Below are 21805 nucleotides of genomic sequence, written 5' to 3' on the forward strand. Positions count from 1 at the left end.
CTATATGCCTTTCTTGTGTTTGTACTTCTCAATATTAGAAAATAAAAGAATTCTCTTTTACCTTGTATCACCCTCTGCTTTTGCAATATGACCAAATATGTGAGCAAATGAATTTGGAATGATTCCTCTAAGTTCAGGAACCGCTCGAACACCTTCCATGGTAAAAGTTTTGCCTGTTCCAGTTTGTCCATATGCAAAAATAGTCCCTGAAAATGATGAAGAGAATCAAATCACTTTTTAGAGTCTAATGCTACAGAACAATAGCTCTTAAAAGTAATTCCTTTGACACTGTGACGCAATTTCTTCCCTGGACTTAAAATTTATTCAAGTACAAATTTCATTTTTTTTAAAGATTTTATTTATTTCTTTGACAGACAGAGACACAGCGAGAGAGGGAACACAAGCAGGAGGAGTTGGAGAGGGAGAAGCAGGCTTCCCGCCGAGCAGGGAGCCCGATGCGGGGCTCAATTCCAGGACCCTGGGACCATGACCTGAGCCAAAGGCAGACACTTAACGACTGAACCTCCCAGGCGCCCCTACAAATTTCACTTATATTATCAACAATAACAATATGTACTCTGTGCCACATGAGCCAAGCACTGTTAAAGTTCTCGAGTCAATGAGATATTCCTAATTATTAATGAAAAGTATCCCAAGCCCTAAAAGCAAAATTTTACATTATGGCTAATTATAAGAAATTTACTATAATGTGTATGTTAATTACCTAATGTGGACATTAAATTGGAGAAGGCAGTATAATTGCAGCAACAAAAGAATACAGGTTCTATAACGGAAAGACATCAGTGTGAATCCACACATCTGCCACTTTTAGGCACCTGAGCTTAGACAAGAGATTGTCTCTCAGACTCAGAGACTGTCTCGTCAGTGGTAAAACGAGGACAAGAGTAACTAACCCAACATGAACAGTAAGAACCAAATGAAACAGTTTACTCCACACGACCAGCATGATGCCTGGTAGAGTACAAGTAAATGGCAGAGTTTTTTTCTTCTTAATCCTAAAATAAATTCATTTTAAAAATATGTATTTTTTAAGTAAAATCTCTAAGGAATGGGGGAGTTAAAAAAATGTGACAATTATTATAGGTAATTATAGATACAATTTAAACTTTCTAAATACCTAAATTTATTCATTCAGCAACTACTTAGCACACACCTGGGTATGGCACTATGCCAGGCACCAGGGACAAAGTGACAAACAAGACAAACAGAATCCTTAATTTTATGGTGTGCATCATCTTGGAGAGGGGATACTGGTCAAACACTTACAAGCAGGATGAGTGTTGGGAATAAGAAACGGAGTTCTAGCTGAGAGTAAAGGGATATAATCTAGGCAGGAGAAATGACACAAGGGGAAAGTGGAGGGAAGTCAAGAAAGGCCTTCCAGAAAAGGTAAGGTTCAAGATACAATCTGAAGTATAAGTAAGAGTTAGAGAGCAACAGAGTGGACAGCAAGAAGTAAGAAAGAAAACAGAGGTTTTGAGGAAATGAAATGAGATCAGAATGGAAGAAGCGGAGATGGAAAATGAAGGCAGATGGACACAGAGGTAAAGACACCGCAAGGGCCTAATTGCACACCACCATGAAGGCCATGCTAAAGTTGTAAGAACGAATCCTAAAAGCAAAGTGAAGCCATAGAATGATTTTGCAGTTAGGAGTGACATCAGGATCACTTTGGCTACACTGTGTACAAAGAACTGGAACAAAGCAAGAGGAGATGTGATGAAGCCAGTCAGAGAGCTGGAGTGGTTAGCCAAATGAGACACGGTGTTGACAACAGAAGAGAATGAGAAAAGATGGAAGGATTTCAGAGCCATGTAACCATTAGAAGCAACAGCATCTGGGAAATAACTAGCCAGGGGACCACAGAAAAGGAGGAATCCAGGATGACTTTTCAAATTTCTGGCTTGAACAAGGGATGTATGGCTGGTGAACACCACCAGAAGAAAGGACGGTTTGAAGGGAAAGACTGAATTCAGTTGAGGGCATACTGAGCTCTAAGTGCCCATGACAACCCAAATGTATGTGTCAAGCAGACAGGTGGAGGGATGAGATGTATGTGCCCAGTGAAGCCCTGGGAGCGGGTGCAATTTCTGCAGGAGACAGCGCAGTGTGAGAAGACAGCACAAACGACATGGCTTTTCAACTACTTCCACCCCATCAAGTGACCTCTTACGTCACCATCATTTTCAGACTTTCCGTGACAATCATCACAGTACTTATTCACGACAGAAGCCATTTTTTATACATGGGAATAAAAAAAGTCTTTTTTCTAACTCGCTAAATATCTCAAACTATGCCATTAAGAATGTAACATATTGCCTTCAAGAGAGCTGAAAATATTATGAACTCACAGACCGCATGTGAGAGCGGACACAATGACTATCATTTACTGATCATCTACTATGTGCTAGGTCATGTCCTGTACACACAACCTCACTGAATTTTCACCCCAATCCTAAAAGCAAGGCACTATTTATATTCCCATGCTTTAGCTAAGGAAACAAAGGCTTAGAGAGGTTGAGTTACTTGTTCAATGTCATAGTAAGTGGTAGAAACAAGATGTGAACACAGTCCATTTGGCTCTAGAGCCCTTATTTTTTAAAAGTATGTAATGGCCAAAATTTTAATTCAAAATTAATTTCTAATAAAATTCCTATGAATTCATTAAATATATGAAGATTATGGATTCAAAAAGGATACTGATCTATAATTTTAAAGCTGAGAAATGAGGACCAGGAATCCCCTAGAATAAAAGAATCTCATCTCATTTTCAGAGATGAGATTCCAAATTTCTAGTTTTTGTATGTCCAACTTAACAAATCTAATGCTAGCATTTCCTTAAGATGAACTTCTCTTAAAACTTTACTTTTTAGGGGCACCTGGGTGGCTCAGTCGTTAAGCGTCTGCCTTCGGCTCAGATCATGATCCCGGGGTCCTGGGATTGAGCCCCATATTGGGCTCCCTGCTCCGCAGGAAGCCTGTTCTCCCTCTCCCTCTCCCCTTGCTTGTGTTCCCTCTCTCGCTGTGTCTGTCAAAAAAAAAAAAAAATCTTAAAAAAAAAAACAAACTTTACTTTTTAAAAACTAAAAATGACCTGAAATTTTACCCAACCTCCCCATTTCATGACTACATCTTAAAAATGGGAGAAAGCCTACAAAAAATCTGCATATGGATGTTTACAGCAGTGCATATTCATAACTACCAAAATTTGGAAGCAACCAAGATGTCCTTCTGTAGGTAAGTGAACTGATAGATAAACTGTGGTACATCCAGACAACAGATTATCAGTGCAAAAAAAGATACAAGCTATCAAGCCATGAAAAGACATGGAGAAAACTTCAGTGCATATTACTAAGTGAAAGAAGCCAAACTGAAAGGTTACATATTATACAATTGTAACTGTATGACAGTCTAGAATAGGTCAAACTATGGAGACAGTAAAAAGATTAGTGGTTGCTAGGCTTAGCCGGGGAAGGAAGGATAAACAAGCAGAGCAGAGGTGAAATTATTTTTTACAGTATTATAATAGTGGATACACATCATTATATTTTTGTCAAAACCCATAGGTTGTACAACCTCAAGAGTGAACCCTAATGTAAACTATGGACTTTGGATGATACTGATGTGTCAATGTATGTTCATCACTGTAACAAATGTACCACTGTGGTGAAAGATGTTGATAGTGGGGAACTTTGTATATGTTTGGAGACAGGGATATATGGGAAATCTCTGTACTTTCCTTAATTTTGCTATAACCTAAAGCTGTTCTAAAAAAGTTTATTAATTAAAAAAAAGTTTTAAATGGTGGAAGGATTATGTACTTGCCATTGCACATTTGAATAATGCCAAGTAAACACTCTATGTTATAGCATTCCTGATTTTTGTCCTTTTTAAACATATTGTTCTATGTCACCATCAACAATTTTCAGTCAGCATAATAGGTGGAAAATAGGTGAAAAGTCCCTTGACATTTACATACTACTCCGTACAACATTTATTTTTTAAAACACACAATTCTGTTATTTCAAAATTAAATGAGTGACACTTCCGCTTCCAACAAAGAGTAACAAGGACCAGATTTACCCTCTTGACTGAAACAAAAAGCAGACAAAATATATGAAGCAACAGTTTTCAAGACAATGAACCTCAGTCAATAAAGGGCTGTGACCCCAAAGTTGGCAAACAGGTAAGTCAGGCCCTATGACTGCCCAGCTTCCTGCCTTGTAAGAGAATCAACCACAGAGCAGGAGGGGGAATCCAAGGAGTGATGAGCAGATTCTCTGAGTCAAGAAGGAGCCGAGAGTCCAGAGAGACCAACGCAACTAGAACTTGGAGGACACGGTAGCGAAGAGGGTACCACCGTGCAGAAAGCTGCAGATTCCAGAGGTCTGCAGGTCTTCCTCAAGTATTCGGCTGAGTACTAAGCATCTCAAGAGTGTGAGGAAACTATCTAAATGGAGGTGGGGGTGGGAATCATTTGGAAGGAAGAGTCCTCAATGCTCACAAAGGGCAGAAACAGTATCTGTTTACACCAGCCAGACTGGAAAGCCTCATGAAGCACAGGACATTAGGTACAGTAAACAAAAGGGTCTTGCCTCAGAATTAGGGGACTAACCTTAGACTGATCACTACTCCAGTCCTAACTAAGGATCTTAAAAAGATCTGAAAAAGCCAGAGAAAGACAAATACCATATGATTTCACTCATATGTGGAATTTAAGAAACAAAACTGATGAACATGGGGGAAAGGAAGGAAAAATAAAATAAGATGAAATTTGAGAGGGAGGCAAATCATAAGAGATGCTAAACTCTAGGAAACAAACTGAGGGTTGCTGGAGGGGAGATGGGGGTGATGGGGTAATTGGGTGATGGGCATTAAGGAGGGCACTTCAAGTAATGAGCACTGATGAATCACTAAATTCTACCTCTGCAACTAATAAAAAAAAAGATCCGAAAGAATCAAACCATTTTCAAGTAACTACAACTGAGAACAAAGCTCATGAATATTCATAGGAATTTAAAAAATCCAAGAGCCAAGGTAAAATTCAGTGTCTGGCATCCAACCAAAATTTGCCAAGCTTGCAAAAAAGCAAAAAGATACAACTCATAATAAAGAAATCCATCAATCAGTCAAAACCAATTCAGAACTGACACAAATGTTAGAATTTGCGCAAAAGACGTTAAAACAGTTATAAAAACTATATTCTACATGTTAAAAAGTTAACTGGAAACTTTGGATAGAAGTTTGGAAGAACTTGGATGGAAGACACAACAAAGATCCAGATCAAACTTCTAGGGATGAAAACTACAGTGTGTGAAATGCACAACATAACAGGTAAGAAATAAAGGCAGATTAGACACCGCAGAATACAAGGTCAGTTACCTTTAACACATACTAACAGAAACAGTAAAAAATGTAATACAGAGAAAAAAATAGAAAAAAGAAAAACAGCATCAATGAGCTGTGGGACAATTTCAAGCAGCTTAATATACATGTCATTGCAGTCCCCCAAGGAGAGAATGGGAACAGGAAAAACATATGAAGAAATATGGCTGAAAATTTTCCAAATTTGATGAAAACTACAAACTCACAGATACAAAAAGCTTAATGAATTGTAAGCACAGAAACAAAGAAAAATAGACCATGGCACAACATAATCAAAATGCTCACAACCAGTGATATAGAAGAAAATCTTAAAAGCAACCAGAGCAAGACATGTTATATAAAGAAGAACCAAAATAAGGAAAGCAGAATTCCAGTAGGACAAAAGGCAAACGAGATGACAGTAGAGGAATATTCTTCAAGTATTAAAAGAAAAAACTATCAACCTAGAATCCTACATCTCATGAAAATTTCTTTCAAAAACAAAGGCAAGCGGCACCTGGGTGGCTCAGTCGTTAAGCGTCTGCCTTCGGCTCGGGTCATGACCCCGGGGTCCTGGGATCGAGCCCCGCATTGGGCTCCCTGCTCGGTGGGCTGGGCGGGAAGCCTGCTTCTCCCTCTCCCCCTCCCCCTGCTTGTGTTCCCTCTCTCGCTGTGTCTCTCTCTGTCAAATAAATAAAATCTTTAAAAAAAAAAAAACAAAAAAAAAACAAAGGCAAAATAAATACTTTTTAGACTACAAAATCTGAAAGAATTAATCATCAGTAGATTTGCACTCTGAGAAACATTTGAGGAAGTTACCCAATGCAGAAACAGTGATACTAGATGGGAAATATGGATCTACATGAAGGAATAGAGAGTCCCAAAAATGGTGAGTCCATAAGGAAGAAAATAAAATCGTTTTTTCCTGTTATTTAAATCTCTTTAAAAGACAACTGATGGTTTAAACAAAAATAACAACAATATGGTTTGGAGTTTATAACACGTAGAAGTAAATGTGCAACAACACCGCCACAAAACTTGGGAGGAGACAACTAGAAGTATAGTTTAAAAACATTTTTTTTACTCTACGAAAGGTAGCATAATATCACTTGATGATAAAGTGTGCTATATTAAAGATTTATACTATAAACCTTAAAGCAACCACTAAAATAAAACAAACAGGTATTGCTATAAGCCAAGAGAGAAGACAGAATGGAATAATAGAAATAATACAAAGGAAGGCATAAAAAGGAAAAGAGGGCCAAGAGAAAACCAACAGCAAGACACAAATGGTTTTGATAACCCAATTAAGAAGCAGAGACAGCAAGAAAACACCACCACCAACAACAAAACACTACCAACTATACAATGCCGTGCAGAAGAGAGCTAACAGATCTGGGGCTACTACTCTTTGAGAGGCCTGCTTTCAAGTTTCGCTTTTGACCAGCATCTGATAATTTGGATTTAGGGAGGGGTCTCGCCAATCCCTAACAAGTAGAGTAGCTCATTATGCCTAAACTGTATAAACAAGGCGGTTTACACCAAACACTTGCTTTCCTTCTTCTATGAGTGTGGGATCTTGGCAAGTGCGAGGCTGAGGGTGCCTACATGAGCAGGCTCCAACAAAAACCTGGGACACTGTGTCTCTTACAGAGCTTCTCTGACAGACAAGATTTCACAAGTATCGTCACATTAAATGGTAGCCGAATTAAGCACATCCTGTGTGCCCACTAGGAGAGGACTCTGGGAAGTTTGTTACCTGCTTCCCTCCATGCACCTTTTCTCCTTGCTGTTTTTTTGTTTTCTTTTTTCGGTATCTTTTTTGCTCTAATAAACCAAAGCTGTAAGTACAATTATATCCTGAGACCCTTGACTTCTCCTACCAAGCTCTGAATGTGGGGTAATCTTAGTGACCTCCAGTATAACTACATTCTAGAAATGCACTTTCAATATAAAAACACAAATATGTTAAAAGTAAAAAAGATGAACGAAGATATACCATGTTAACACTAAATCGAAAGAAAGTTAAAATGTCTATATTAATACCAAAGGAGGTTTCAGAATAAAGAACATTGCTATGGATAGAGTAATTTCATAATGAAAATGAGGTTAACGTATGAAGGGGACTTGAAACTCCTAAGCATTTATGCACCTACTCACAGGGTTTCAAAATACATCAAATAAAAAGTGATAGAACTGAAAGGAAGAGGCAAATACAAAAATATTGTAAGAGAATTCAATACCCGTGTCAGTACTCGATAGACAAAACAGAAAATAATTAAGTAGAAAATTTGAATGATACTATCAAGCAAATTGATGTAATGAACATTTATAGATAGAATGCTCTATCCAACAACAGCAAAATACATAGTCTTTTCAAGAATGTACAAACATTTAATAATAAACTTATTCTGGGTCATAAACAAGTCTCTAATTTCAAAAGATTCAAGTTTTACATAGTATGTTCTCTGACTAAAACGGGATTAAACTAGACATCAGTAACAGAAAGATTTCTGGAAAATCTCAAATTATCTGGAAATTAACACATTTCTAAATAACCCAAGGATCAAAGAAGAAATCAAGTGGGAAGGGAGAAAGTACCTTGCACTGCATGAAAATGAAAACACAGTATGTCAAAATCTGTACAACGCCACTAAAGCAGTACTTAAGGGGTAATTCATAGAATTAAATCTCCGTATTAGAAAGTTAGGAAGGTCTCAAAACAATGACCTCAGCTTCCACCATAAGCAGAAAAAGAGGAAGTAGGAGAACCTACTCCTACTTTATTAGTCCTCTGCCAGACTAACCACAAGAAAAAGAGATGACACAAATAACATATACCAATAGCAGAGAAAGATTTCATCACCACATTCTAACAAAGGAAAAATAGAGGATTGATATAAACAACTTTTTCCCAATAAATTCAAAAACTTAGATGAAAGAGACAAATTCCATTGAGAGTAAACTTCCAGAGCTCACTAAAAGAAAAGTAACTCAAAAACCCCTATATTATTAAAGACATTAAATCTTTAAAAACCTTCTCACAAAAAAATACTCCAGGCCCAGTTGGCTTCACTGGTAAATTCTACCAAACACTTAGGGAACATATAATACTAATTCTGGACAAATTTTTCCATATGATTAAAAAGGAGGGAATACTTTCCAACTCATTCTATGAAATTAGCATTATCCTGATACCAAAACCAGACAAAGACATTACAAGAAAACTACTATATCTCTCCTGAACATAGACAAAAAAGTTTAAACAAAATTTTAGCATATCAAATCTAACAACATACAAAAGAATAATATACCATAACCAAGTGGTGTGACTGGTTTCACATTTACAATCAATGTAACCGAAAATATTAACAAATTAAATAAAAAAGATGATTTCATCAACAGGTGCAGAAAAAAATGCATTTGACAAGATCCAAAATCCATTCCTACGGTGGGGGCGGGAGGACAAACCAAGAACAGAGGGGAACTTAATCAGATAAATATCTATAGATAACATTATCCTTACTGGTAAAACAGTGAATGCTTTCTCCCTAAGATCTGGAACAAAACAAAAATGTCCATTCTCACCACTCGTATTCAACACTGTACTGGAGGTTCTAGCCAGTGCAATTCAGGTAACAAAAAGATGGGAAAGAAAGAAATTGTACTATCTCTATTTGAAGGTAACACACTCTTGTATATAGGAAACCCTAGGGGCGCCTGGGTGGCTCAGTCGTTAGGCATCTGCTTTCAGCTCAGGTCATGGTCCCAGAGTCCTGGGATCAAGCCCCACACAGGGCTCCCTGTTCGGCGGGGGGCCTGCTTCTCCCTCTCCCACTCCCCCTGCTTGGTTCCCTCTCTCCCTGTCTCTCTGTCAAATAAATAAATAAAATCTTAAAAAAAAAAAAAGAAAAGAAAAGAAAATCCTAGGGAATTAATTGACCATTAAAAGATGCGGTCCTGGGGCACCTGGGTGGCTCAGTTGGTTAAGCCTCTGCCTTCGGCTGGGGTCATGATCCTGGGGTCCTGGGATGGAGCCCCACATCAGGCTCCCTGCTGAGCAGGGCCTCTGCTTCTCCCTCTCCCTCTGCTCCTCCCCCCTGCTTGTGCTCTCTCTCAGATAAAATCTTAAAAAAAAAAAATGCAGTCCTGATACATACTATAATGTAAAAGAACACTGAAAACATTATACCAAGTAAAAAAAGGCATACATAAAAGACTGTATAGCAAAAAAAAAAAAAAAAAAGACTGTATAGCATATGATTCTATTAAATGAAATGTCCAGAACAGGCAAACTCATACACATAGAAAGTAAATACATGGGCGCCTGGGTGGCTCAGATGGTTAAGCGTCTGCCTTCAGCTCAGGTCATGATCCCAGGGTCCTGGAATCGAGTCCCACATCGGGCTCCCCGCTCTGAGGGAGCCTGCTTCTCCCTCTGCCTCTCTCTCTCTCTCTCTCTCTCTCTCTCTCTCTCTCTCTCTCTGTCTCTCATTAATAAATAAATAAAATCTTAAAAAAAAAAAAAAAAAAAAGTAAATACATAGTTGCCAGGGCAGGAGGGAGCAAAACTGGGAGTAACTGCTAATAGATACACAGTTTCTTTTGGGGGTGATGGAGATGTTCTGGAAACAGATAACAGTGACAGTTACAGAACACTATGAAGGTACTAAAACCCCTGACTTGTATATTGTAAAATGGTTAAAGTAGTGAATTCTACGACTACTAAAATAATCAACTGCACTTCTATGTATCAAAAATACACAATTCTAAGAATGAAATTATAATAATAATTGTATTCACAAAAGCATCAAAAACACTTAGGAATACACTGTATGTTAACTAGAATTTAAATTTAAAAAAGGAAGAGGTAGGGCACCTGGGGGGCTCAGTCGATTAAGCGTCTGCCTTCGGCTCAGGTCATGATCCCGGAGTCCTGGGATCAAGCCCTCCATCGGGCTCCCTGCTCAGCAGGGGAGTCTGCTTCTCCCTCTCCTTCTGCCCCTTCCCCTGCTTGTGTGCGCGTGCATGCTCTCTGCCTCTCTCTCTAACAAATAAATAAAAATCTTTAAAGAAAAAGGAGGGTGCCTGGGTAGCTCAGTTAGTTAAGCATCTGCCTTTGGCACAGGTCATGATCCCAGAGTTCTGGGATCGAGTCCCACATCGGGCTCCCTGCTCTGCAGGGCGCCTGCTTCTCCCTCTGCCTCTCTCATGAATGAGTAAATAAAATCTATAAAAAAAAAAAAAAGGAAACAGGTAAAAAAAATACTTAGGAATAAATTTATCAAAGCAAGGACAAGACCTGTACATTAAAAACTACAACAAAATGCTGATGAGAGAAATTAAACAAGATATAAATAAATGAAGAGAGATGCCATGTTCTGGATTAGAAGACTCAATATTGTCAGAATAACAATTCAACACAATCCCTACCAAAATCCCAGTAGGTTTTTTGTTTTTGTTTTTTGTTTTGTGGAAAGTGACAAGGTAATTCTAAAATTTATGTGAAAATGCAAAGGATCCAGAAAAGCCAAAACAATTTTGAAAAAGAATAATAAAGCCAGAGAACAGACACTACCTAATTCCAACATATAAACCTACAGTAATAAAAACAGGATAGACATGGAACAGAATAGACAATCCAGAAATAAACCCACGCAACTGTAGGCTGTTGATTTTTGACAAGAGCACCAAGTTTATTCAATAGGGAAAGGATAGTCTTAACGAATGGTGCTGCAACAACTGGATATCCATAGGTCAGAAGGGGGGAAATAAAAGGCAAAGAACTTACACCCTTAATAAAAATTAACTCAAAATGAATCACAGACCAAACTGTAAGACATACAATGTTTACAACTTCTGGATAAAAACATAAGAGAAAATCTTTTTGGTCTTGGGTTCAGCAAATATTTCCTGCCTATGTCAATGAAAGCATGATGATAAAAGAAAAAAAATGATAAACTGGACTTAATCAAAACTCAAAATCTTTTCTCTTCAAAAGACACCATTTAAAAAATGAAAATACAAGCCACATACTGGACGAACATATTTCCAAATCACTTATCTGATCAAAATATTTGAATCCAGAATGTATAAAAAGCATGACTCAATAACATAGGCAATGAAACTGAAAAGAGGGTAAATTGTTTTTTTAAAAGACTTTACTTATTTATTTGATAGAGAGAGACACAGTGAGAGAGGGAACACAAGCAGGGGGAGTGGGAGAGGGAGAAGCAGGCTTCCCGCAGAGCAGGGAGCCCGATGCGGGGCTCGATTCCAGGACCCTGGGATCATGACCTGAGCCGAAGGCAGACGCTTAATGACTGAGCCACCCAGGCGCCCCAGAGGGTAAAATATTTTAAAAGATATACAAAGGGCTAATACGTACGTGATTAAATGCTCAACACTGTTATGGAAATGTAAGTTAAAACAATAAGATACTATTACAGATCCTCTAGAACGGCTGTCATTAAAAAGACTGACAATCTAAATGTTGGTGAGAATGTGAAGGAACTAAAAGAACCCTCCTAACACCCTGGTGGGGAAAAAAATTAATAGTCACCACTTTGGAAAATAGTTTGGCAATTTCTTCAAAAGATAAATACACATTAACCATATGACCCACCAATTCTACTTCTAGGTATCTACCCAAGAGAAACTTTATAACTTATTTGCACAAAGAACTTTCTATAAAAGAATGTTGTTCATAGCAGGACTATATATAATTGCCCCAAAATTGGAACAATCCAGATTTTCATTGAAGATCGTAAAAGGTGGTATATTCATACAATTCGGCATTAAAAAGGAACAAAGTACTGATACATACAATAACATGGTTGACCCTCAACAACATTATACAACTGAAAGAAAACAGGTTAGAAAGATGAGATAGGGTATGATTTGATTTACATGAAATTTCGAGCAAAGACAGAACTATAGACAAAAGCAGGTCAATGGATGACTGGAGATGGGACTGCAAAGGGACATATAGGAACTTTGAGGGGTCATAAAACTGGATTGTGGTGATGGTTTCACAACTGTATGTATTTACTACAACTCATCAAAGTGTACAATTACAATGGATGAATTTATAGGGTATTAATACCTTGATAAAGTTAAGAAACAGTGAACAATATACTCACCATTGTAGCCTTCAAGAACAGAATCAATAATAGGTCTGGCAGTTAAGTTATAAACATCAAGTTGTTTACTCTCTGGTCCAAAAACAGTATCAAAAGTAAATGTCTTTGGAGGTTCGTTGGAAGAATCAGTCTTATGTACAGTAATAGTTCCCCTCATCTCATCCACACTGACAGCCTGTTTATAGCACATTGATTTCTCTCTCTCGTTGAGGGGCCGGCACCTAACAACCACCTTCACATTATCACAGCTTTCAGGCTTCTCTGATTTATTGATCTGGTGGAGAAAATATTCACAAATAATGGAAAGAACATTTACTTTTACCTTCAGCAAATTAAATTTCAAATTTGAAAAAGGCTACTGTGCCATCCCAGTGCCTTGCACATATTAAGCACTCCACAAATATTTGTTAAATGCAATTACAGATCTTACAGCTCTATAGGAAAGGCTTATTAAATGATATGAAAAGGCAAATAGTTTCTTTTACGATACAAATGAGTAAGAAAGCCTAATTTACATTTATAGTAAATAAATGCTGTTCAAGCAGAAAATGAATCAGTATATTATGGACTGTCTTTCTCCACAAAAGTCCCTGACTTCCTCTGAGTTTCCTGCCTGAAGGAAAATACATGTGAACATGGTTAACAACTTTAATCAAGAATATAGTGGTAGGTCCTGTGTTCCCCTGAGACTTTGAGTTTTATTTTCTACAATGCATCAGTAAAATGTTTCTTACCATGTAACATATGTAGCCTTTCTTCTCTATAGAAGACAACATGAAATGAAACGCAGCAAACAAAGTCCAATGGCAGAGAGAAATGTTTTAGTATCCCTCTAACCTTATGAACATCTGCATATGTAAAGTTTCAATTTTTGAAATTTTATGATTAACTATCTATGTTAAAATATAACCCTAAGCAAAGACACTTACATGTGGAATCTAAAAAACAAAACAGAGGAACAAACAAAACAAAAGTCACAGGGAACAGACTGGTGGTTGCCAGAGGGCAGTGGAGTGCAGAGGTGGACAAAATGGGTGAAAGAGATCAAAGGTACAAATCTCCAGTTATAAAATAAGTCATGTATAAATAATATACAGTATGGTGACTATAGTCAGTAGTACACCGCTGCATATTTGGAAGTTGCTAAAAGAATATATCTTGAAATTGTTCATCATAAGAAAAAAATGTTGTAACTCAATGGTGATGAATGGTCACTAGACTCACTGTGGGGATTATTTCACAAGGTACACAAATATCAAATCATGTTGTACAGATGAAATTATTGTGTTATATGTCAATTATACTTCAATTAAAAAAATACAATCCTGTCACTGAAGTGAAGTTCAATAGTTTAGCTGAACAGTATCAATACAACACACTTCTCCCCATCTCTGCTTTCACCACCTAAGTCTAGGTCACCATGATCCTACCCTAAACTGGACACCGGCATCTAGTTAGGTTCTCCTACAGTCTGTTCTCTACAGAGCAGTCAGCCTCAATAAAAATTTAATCATGTTGCTCCCTTACTTAAACCCATTGTTTCCCACAGATCTCAGGATAAAAATCACAATCCTTAAGGTGGTCTGGAAGACCTGGCTCTGGCCCATGTCTACTTGTCCAGCCTTATTTCCCAAGCCACCCTGCTTGGCTTTCCTAGCCACTGCCCCATTAGCTTTTTTTAAGCCTTTTCTTGTCACCATGCCCTTTCTTACCACAGGCCTCTCCATGTGCTGTTCCTCCTGCCTAGAACATTCCTCACTCTCCCCTTCACTTATTCTCAGGTCTCAGCAAAACAGCCACTTCACTTGGGACGACTTCCCTAACTAGGTCAAATTCTGGTATAGGCCCTGAGAGCACCCTTCTCCCTCCATCATCTACCACCAGTTTCAATTCTGCTTTTGTTCTACCACCAGTTTCAATTCTGCTTTTGTTTGCTCCTTATTTGATTAATGTCTGTCCTATCTGTCTACACCAAAGGTTGCCAACTGGTTATATAAAAAACATTTATCTTTTATTTGGCTCATAGCACTTAAGAATATTTTTGAATTAGTTGTTAAAATTTTTAAAAAATAGAGAAATTTCGTAAAAATAACAATTTCTATATTCTCTTGAAAAAAGAAAAGATGATCTGACGTCTGTAGGCCAGCATTCCTCCTACATGGGAACACTTCACAATTCACTAGAATCTACTTCCTATTACATGCCACCCATTCGCTTCATGAATAAGCATCTTGTCTATCAACATGACTTTCACCTCTGGCCATGAAGGCAAGCTTCTGTCTTCCCAAGTTCAAGAACCTGGCTGGTTTTGCTCAGTATTTTGCCTCCAGTGCCTAACATGTGGTTGATGCCTGATATCAGCTGAATGGGAACCAGTAATTTGAAAGCAACGACACGGAACAAATATTGGGCATTTAATGCTAAATGTCAAGCACTGTCCTTCAATTCCGCTGTGCATTACCTTATTTCATCCTGATAAAATCCCATGAGAAACAGTTTAATTATGTGGGAACTAAGGACCCAGAAAGATTAAATAATTGTCCCAGGTCTCGCAACCAGTAGAAAACCGACCAAAGCCCACGTGTTCTCCATGACCCTATATGGGACTTAGGACGCCCCCTGTTAAGTGTACGGTAACACTCTGTGAAATCCTACAAGACAAACATACCACCCCCCCACCCCCCTCACACACAAAGACACCTACGGGTTACATTCTGCACTGTGAGCTAAAGTACCACGAGAGAAATGACAGCTCGAGTCCAGGGCTGGAGTAAAAGCAAGCAGCTCTCGTTCTGCTACCACCCAAGGGTCGGCTGCGCGGCGTACAGATCCCACCAGGTGCGGAGCATCCAAAGCCGACCCCCTGCGGCCGCTCCCAGACGCCCTACTCAGCTAGCAGGGCTGGGAGCGAGAGCGCATCCTCTGGCGCTGTGCCTTTATGTCAAGCAGCGCAGGCCCTGCGGGATGCAGCACCCGCGAAGGCGGCAGGGCCTGTCCGGGGCCCCTCCCAGGACCGGCTGGAACCTCGCGGGCCACGGAGCCCACCCCCCAGGCTACCCAACCGCTCGGGCCCGCAGAGCCGGACCCTGCCCCGCCCCACCCCGGCCGCCTGCCTGATCCGCGCCTCCATGGCAACGGCCGCGCCCCCGAGCCAGGCCGCTGGGATGAGGAACCCCAGCCACTGAGCGACTCTCCTCACCGGCATCGTGGCTCCCTCCTGTGCCCGGCGGAGGTCCCCGCCCTGGGCGCAGTCCAACGGGGCCGGGTTCGCGGGAGAGGTTTGCCAGCGACTACCGAAACACCGCCTTGGCGCTCTCGAGACTGCGGCTCCTCGGGCGAGAGCAGGCAGTGCGCAAGCGCACTCCGAGCTCGCCCCGCCTCATCCCCGGCCTCACGCTCCCTCGGCCTCCTGAATTACGCCTGCGCCGAGGCTTTCGGAGTCGTCGCCTAGGACGCCAGACTGAGGCCGCGCCTGCGCAATCCTGCCGGTCGGCTGCGCTAGAAATCTGGCCCGCATTGGGGCGGGGATACCTGGCTGCCACCGGTCGGAAGAGGGAGGTTTTCCTAGGTCGCACCGCTAGTCTTCTGGCTCTTGCAGTACTCCCAATACTGAAAACAACCATAGCAAATAAACAAATAAATAAATACACAAACATATAAATACAAGCAATTGTACACCGTGTCCATCTCATTAATGCGCTTGATTGCTGACTTGTTTATAAAACCCGTATCTCTATTACACATGAAGTTAGGAGGAGCTTTGTCTGTTTTCTCACAAGTATCTCCAGAGCCTAGAATAGGACTTAGAATAGGACCTAGCATAGGACAGATTTTCACTAATTATTTGTGAAAGAACCAATGATCTATCCTCTTTCCTGTCCAAACCTCTGCTCTGAACACCAACTACTGCGCTTGGATGTGCAATAGACATTTCAAGATTATCATGTCCAAAACTGAAAGGTTGATTCCCGCCCCCACCCACACACACTGTTACTCACTATATTACTGCCCATCCCCACCCCGCCCCACCTCCAAACGTTAAAAAAAAAAAAGGCGCCTTCTCATACTTCCCTCAGCATAATAAATCTAAACTGAATTCTGACAATTGCTTAGGTCACAGTACAGTCTCTTTCCCTCATACCCAAGGCCCAATCTTTCAGTAGAGCTTGTTTCTACCTTTAAAGTAGAACCAGAATCTGACCACTTCTCACTATCACCACCACCTCGCATGTGTATTACCACAATAGCCCAAAACTGGTTTCCTTGAGTGCATCCTTGTCCCCTTTTAGTATGTTTTCAACACAGGAGCCAGAGTGATGGTGTTAAAACATGAATCAGATAGTGTCTTTTCTGTATTCAAAACCTGCCAATGATTACCTATCTCAGAGACTAAAAGTCACAGACCCTCTCCCCATTTCCTACAATCTTCCCTCTTGCTCATTATTCTGTACCAGCTCCGCTTGGCCTTCTTGATTCAACAGACATTCTGGGCACCGCTCCATCTTAGAAGGCAAGGGCTTTTGCACTTGCAGTAGGAGCTAATAAAAACAACTATAAAGCATTTGACTTAGTGTCAGTGTACTGTTCTAAGTGCTTTACTTTCTTTTTTATTATTAATTTAATCCATATAATAGCCTTCTGAAATAGGTACTATTAGTCATTTTACTAGAAAATAGGAACAACTATTTTACAGATAAGAAACCCAGGCTCAGAGCCATTATGTAACTTGTCCAAGGTCAGATATATGGGCAGTGACAAAGCCCAGATCCAAACCCAGGCCCTGGAAAGCTCTCCCCCTACATATCCACCTGACTCCCTCACCCCTTTCAGAATGTCTTTGTTCACACATCACCTTCTCAATGAGCCCTACAATGATCTCTCTACTTAAAATTTCAACTTTTAGCCCCAGTCTTATCTCTTCTCCGTATTTCGCATTTCTCCATAGTACTTATCACCATCTAATACACTGTATATATGATACATATATTATGTATATACATATACCCTGTCTTATTGAGATATAATCACACATACAATTCACCAATTTAAATGTAAACTTAAATGGTTTTTATTATTATACATAGACCACAACCACAATCAAAACATTTTCATCACCCCAAAAAGAAATTCTATAATCATAGCAGTCACTCCCATTCACCCCCCACCCCCTCCTCTTCAACATCCCAGCCCTAGGCAAACACCAATCAACTTTCTGTCTCTCTTGCCTATTTGAGACATTTCATATAAATTGAAGGATGCAATATGTGGCCTTTTTTGAGTGATTTCTATCACTTAGAGTAATGTTTTCAAGCTTCAACCCTATTGTGGCATATACCAGCAATTCTTTACTTTTAATGGCTGAGTAATATTCCATTGTGTGGATATGCCACATTTTTATACATTTGTCAGTTGACAGACATTTGGGTTGTTTCTACTTCTTGGCCATTATGAGTATTGCTGCTGTGTAGGTTTTTGTGTGAACACGTTTCATATCTCTTGGGTCTAATATGCCTACAAGTGGAATTGCCGGGTCATTCAGTCACTCTAATGTTTAACATTTTGAGGAACTGCTGAGCTGTTTTCTACAGTGGCCACACCACCAGCAATTTTATATTCTCATCAGCAATATATGAGGTTCACAATTCCTCCACATCCTCCCCGACTCTTGTTTTCTTGTCTTTTGACTACAGCCCTCCTACTGCTGTAAAATAGCATCTCATGATGGTTTGGATTTACACTTCCTTGATAACTAATGATGCCCCTCTTTCCATGTGCTTATTGACCATTTGAATGTCTTCTTTGGAGAAATGTCCATTCAAATCTTTGCCCATTTTATTTGTCTTTTCATTATTAAGTTGCAAGGGTTCTTTCTAAATCCTAAATACAAGTCACTTTTCAGAAATACAACATGCATAATTTTTTCTCCCATTCTGTGGGTTGTCTTTTTAATTTCTGGAGCGTGTTCTTTGAAGCTCAAAAGTTTTTAATTTAGATCAAACCCAATTTATGTATTTTTCTTTTTGTTTGTTTGTTTGTTTCTTTCATTGTACTTTTGGTACATATCTAACAAACCATTTCCTAACCCAAGGTCATGAAGACTTATTTTTTATCAGAATTTTATAGTTTTAGCTTTTACATGTAGATCTATGATATATTTTGAATTATTTTTGTATATGGTATAAAGATCCAGCCTCATTTTTCTGTTTATGAATATCCTGCTGTCCCATCACCATTTGCTGAAAAGCCTATTCTTTCCTCCACTGAACTACTGTGGCACCCTTGTCAAAAATCAATTGATCGTGAATGTGACTGTTGAATCCTAGACTCAATTCAATTCCATTGGTCTAAATGACTAACCTAATGCCAGTACTGTACTATCTTGATTGCTATAGGTTGGTGGTAAGTTTTGAAGTCATATAGTTTGAGGTCTCCATCCTTTTTCTGCTTTTTCAAGATTGTTGTGGCTACTCTGATACCCTTGCATTTCCACTGAAGTTTTGGAAGGACCTTGTAAACTTCCACCAAAGGGCAGCTGGAAACTTAATAGATTATGTTGAATCTACAGATCAATTTGGTAAGTATTGCCATTTTAACAATGTAAGTCTTTTAATCTATGAACATGGAATGTCTTTCCATTTACTTAGGTCTTCTTTAATTTCTTTCAGTGATGTTTTGGAGTTTTCAATGTATAAATGCTGCACTTTTTGTTATATTCTTAAATATTTTATTCTTTTTTATACCACTGAAATGGAGTTATTTTCAGATTGTTCATTGGTATTGTATAAAAATAAAATTGATTTTTTTCTAGTACATTGACCTTGTGCTCTGAACCTTCATGAACTTGTTTATTATTTCTTTTTTTTTAAAGATTTTATTTATTTATTTATTTATTTATTTGAGAGAGAGAGCACATGAGACGGGGGAGGGTCAGAGGGAGAAGCAGACTCCCTGCTGAGCAGGGACCCGATCCAGGGACTCCAGGATCATGACCTGAGCTGAAGTCAGTCACTTAACCAACCGAGTCACCCAGGCGCCCTTGTTGATTACTTCTAAGACTTTTTTAGTGGATTCCGCAGGTTCCTGTACATACAAGATCTTTATTTCGTAGCACTTTTGAAAGATAATTTTATTAGATACAGAATTCCAAGTTGATAGTTTTTTTCTCTCAACACTTTAAATATTTCAATCCACTTTCTTCTTGCTTGCATGATCTCTGAAGAGAAATGCAATGTAATTCTTTGCTCTTTTATAAAGAAAGTTTCTTTCTCCCACTCAGGCTTCTTTCAAAATTTTTTCTTTATCTTTGGTTTTCTGTAGTTTGAATACAACATGCCTAGGTATCATTTTGGGGCACTTACCCTGCTTGGTGTTCTCTGGGCTTCCTGGTTCTGTGGTTTGGTGTCTGGTATTACCTGGGGAAATTCTCAGTCATTACCACTTGAAATATTTCTTCTGTTCCTTTTCCCCTTTCTTCTCCTTCTGACATTCCCATGTATTTTAATGTAAATTTAATGTAAAGTACATTTTTTAAAAAGATTTTATTTATTTATTTGACAGAGAGAGAGAGAGAGACAGCGAGAGAGGGAACACAAGCAGGGGGAGTGAGAGAAGAAGAAGCATGCTTCCCGCGGAGCAGGGAGCCCGACGCGGGGCTCGATCCCAGGACCCTGGGACCATGACCTGAGCCGAAGGCAGACGCCCAACGACTGAGCCACCCAGGCGCCCCGTAAAGTACGTTTTTAATGAAGTATATCTTAAATAAAGAAAAGTGCAATAATCATAAATGCACAGCTTGGTCAGTTTTCACAAAGTGAACCCATGTGTGTAATCAGCATCTAAATCAAGAAACGGAACATTACCATCCCCCTAGAAGGTCCCTGCGATCCTTCCCAGTTACCATCCACTGCCCCCTAACGGTAACCATTATCTTAAGTCTTAACGTTATAGATTTTTTTCTTGTTCTTACATTTTATATTAATGGAATCATCCAGTATGACGTCTTTTGTACCTGTCCCTCCACATTCAGTATTATGCTTGTGCGATTCTTTCTTGTTGGGTAATAGCATTCGTCCATTCTTTTTCAGTGTGGTGTAGTATGCCATTGTGTGAACACGCAACAATTTGTTTATCTCATTCAATTGCTGATGGACTTTCGGGGCTATTACAAATACCACTGCCCTGAACATTATGTAGGTGTCTTTTTGGTGCACATATATGAATTTCTGTTGAGCATATACTTAGAAGGGAAATCGCTGGGATTCTACTCAGGTTTATTATCTATCTTTCCTGGCTAGAATGCAAATTCCATGTCTATTTTATTCACTGTCGTGTCCTAACACACTGTAGGCCTTCCACTGAATAACTGCTGATCGGGAAAAAAAAAAAAGGTACGCATGAAGGAAGTACTTTGCGAGGAAGATATTGTCGCTTTTTAAGGGACGAAGTAACCGAGACTGAGAGCTCAAGTCACCTACAGATCGCACAGAGTCAGAATCCCCTCTCATGCTTGTCTGACTGAGGGGCGCTCTTGACGCTTCACTTACCCGGTCCTGTGTGCCCCCCAAAACGTCCTGTGAGGTAAGACGCAGGGTCGGCGGCCGGGTGTCCTTCTCCCGGGCCGGCGTGGTCACCAGCTGCCCGGTCCCGGGGCGCGGGCTCCGGGCGGGAAAGAAGCTCACAGTGGGCGGGGAGCGCGGGGAGAGGGGATCCCTCGCCCACCTGCGCGCGCTCGGGGCGCCGCGCCCCGAGAGCCAGGGCCGAAGCTCGGCGGGCTGGGCGCGCCAGGGGCAGCTGCGGGCCGGGGCTGGGCCGGATCCCGAGAGCCTGCCCCGCCCCGCTCCCGCGTGGCCCCCCGGCTGCAAGTCCCGGGCGCCGGGTTGTAAAAGGCCGGCTATGGCGGGTCTCACACCCGGGACGCGGCGCCCGCCATGGCTTCGGGAGGGCGGCTCCGCGCGCCGGCCCGGAGAGGACCCCGAGCTGCGGCCCCTGCCCTCTGCGCCGCTCCGGGTCCGCGGGCCCGACGGGCCCCCGTCGGGCCCGCGCCCTGGCCGGTTCCCTGGGACCGGGGAGGCCCTCTGGACCTGCGCCGGCTGGTCGCCCACCTGCAACTGGCGCTGGGTCGCGAGGCGCGCCTGCGGCGGGGCGGCCAACCCCAGGTAGCGGGCCCAGGGCGGGGGCCTCCCGGGAGCGCGTTCACCCCCTTCCCCGCGCGCGCATGGGACGCGGCCGGGCTCCACCTGCGCCGGCGCCCAGGTGAGCAGCACCCGGGGCGCCGGGAC

At 40.7% G+C, this 21805-nt stretch overlaps 1 protein-coding gene across 5 annotated transcripts in view; it reads right to left on the minus strand.

The window, feature by feature from the left end:
• The window catches only part of KIF3A (kinesin family member 3A), a 62971-nt gene extending 41788 nt beyond the window's left edge, over positions 1 to 21183 (minus strand). The window contains exons 1-3 of one of the 5 annotated variants that reach the window (XM_073878650.1): positions 21071 to 21183; positions 12528 to 12801; positions 62 to 206 (exon numbers count right to left, since the gene is read on the minus strand). In XM_073878650.1, the coding sequence (XP_073734751.1) occupies positions 62 to 206; positions 12528 to 12717 (335 nt within the window). In that variant the 5' untranslated portion in view covers positions 12718 to 12801; positions 21071 to 21183. Of the gene's footprint in view, positions 1 to 61; positions 207 to 12527; positions 12802 to 15231; positions 15590 to 15726; positions 16134 to 21070 lie in introns of those variants that run through there. The other 4 variants (XM_073878651.1, XM_073878648.1, XM_025860898.2 and 1 more) reach the window with 4 other exon arrangements.
• Positions 21184 to 21805: the final 622 nt, after the last annotated feature.

The sequence above is a fragment of the Callorhinus ursinus genome, unplaced genomic scaffold, assembly GCF_003265705.2.
Source record: "Callorhinus ursinus isolate GAN/ISIS: 27379988/994484 unplaced genomic scaffold, GSC_fseal_2.0 scaffold30, whole genome shotgun sequence".
Classification (NCBI taxonomy): Eukaryota; Metazoa; Chordata; class Mammalia; order Carnivora; family Otariidae; genus Callorhinus; species Callorhinus ursinus.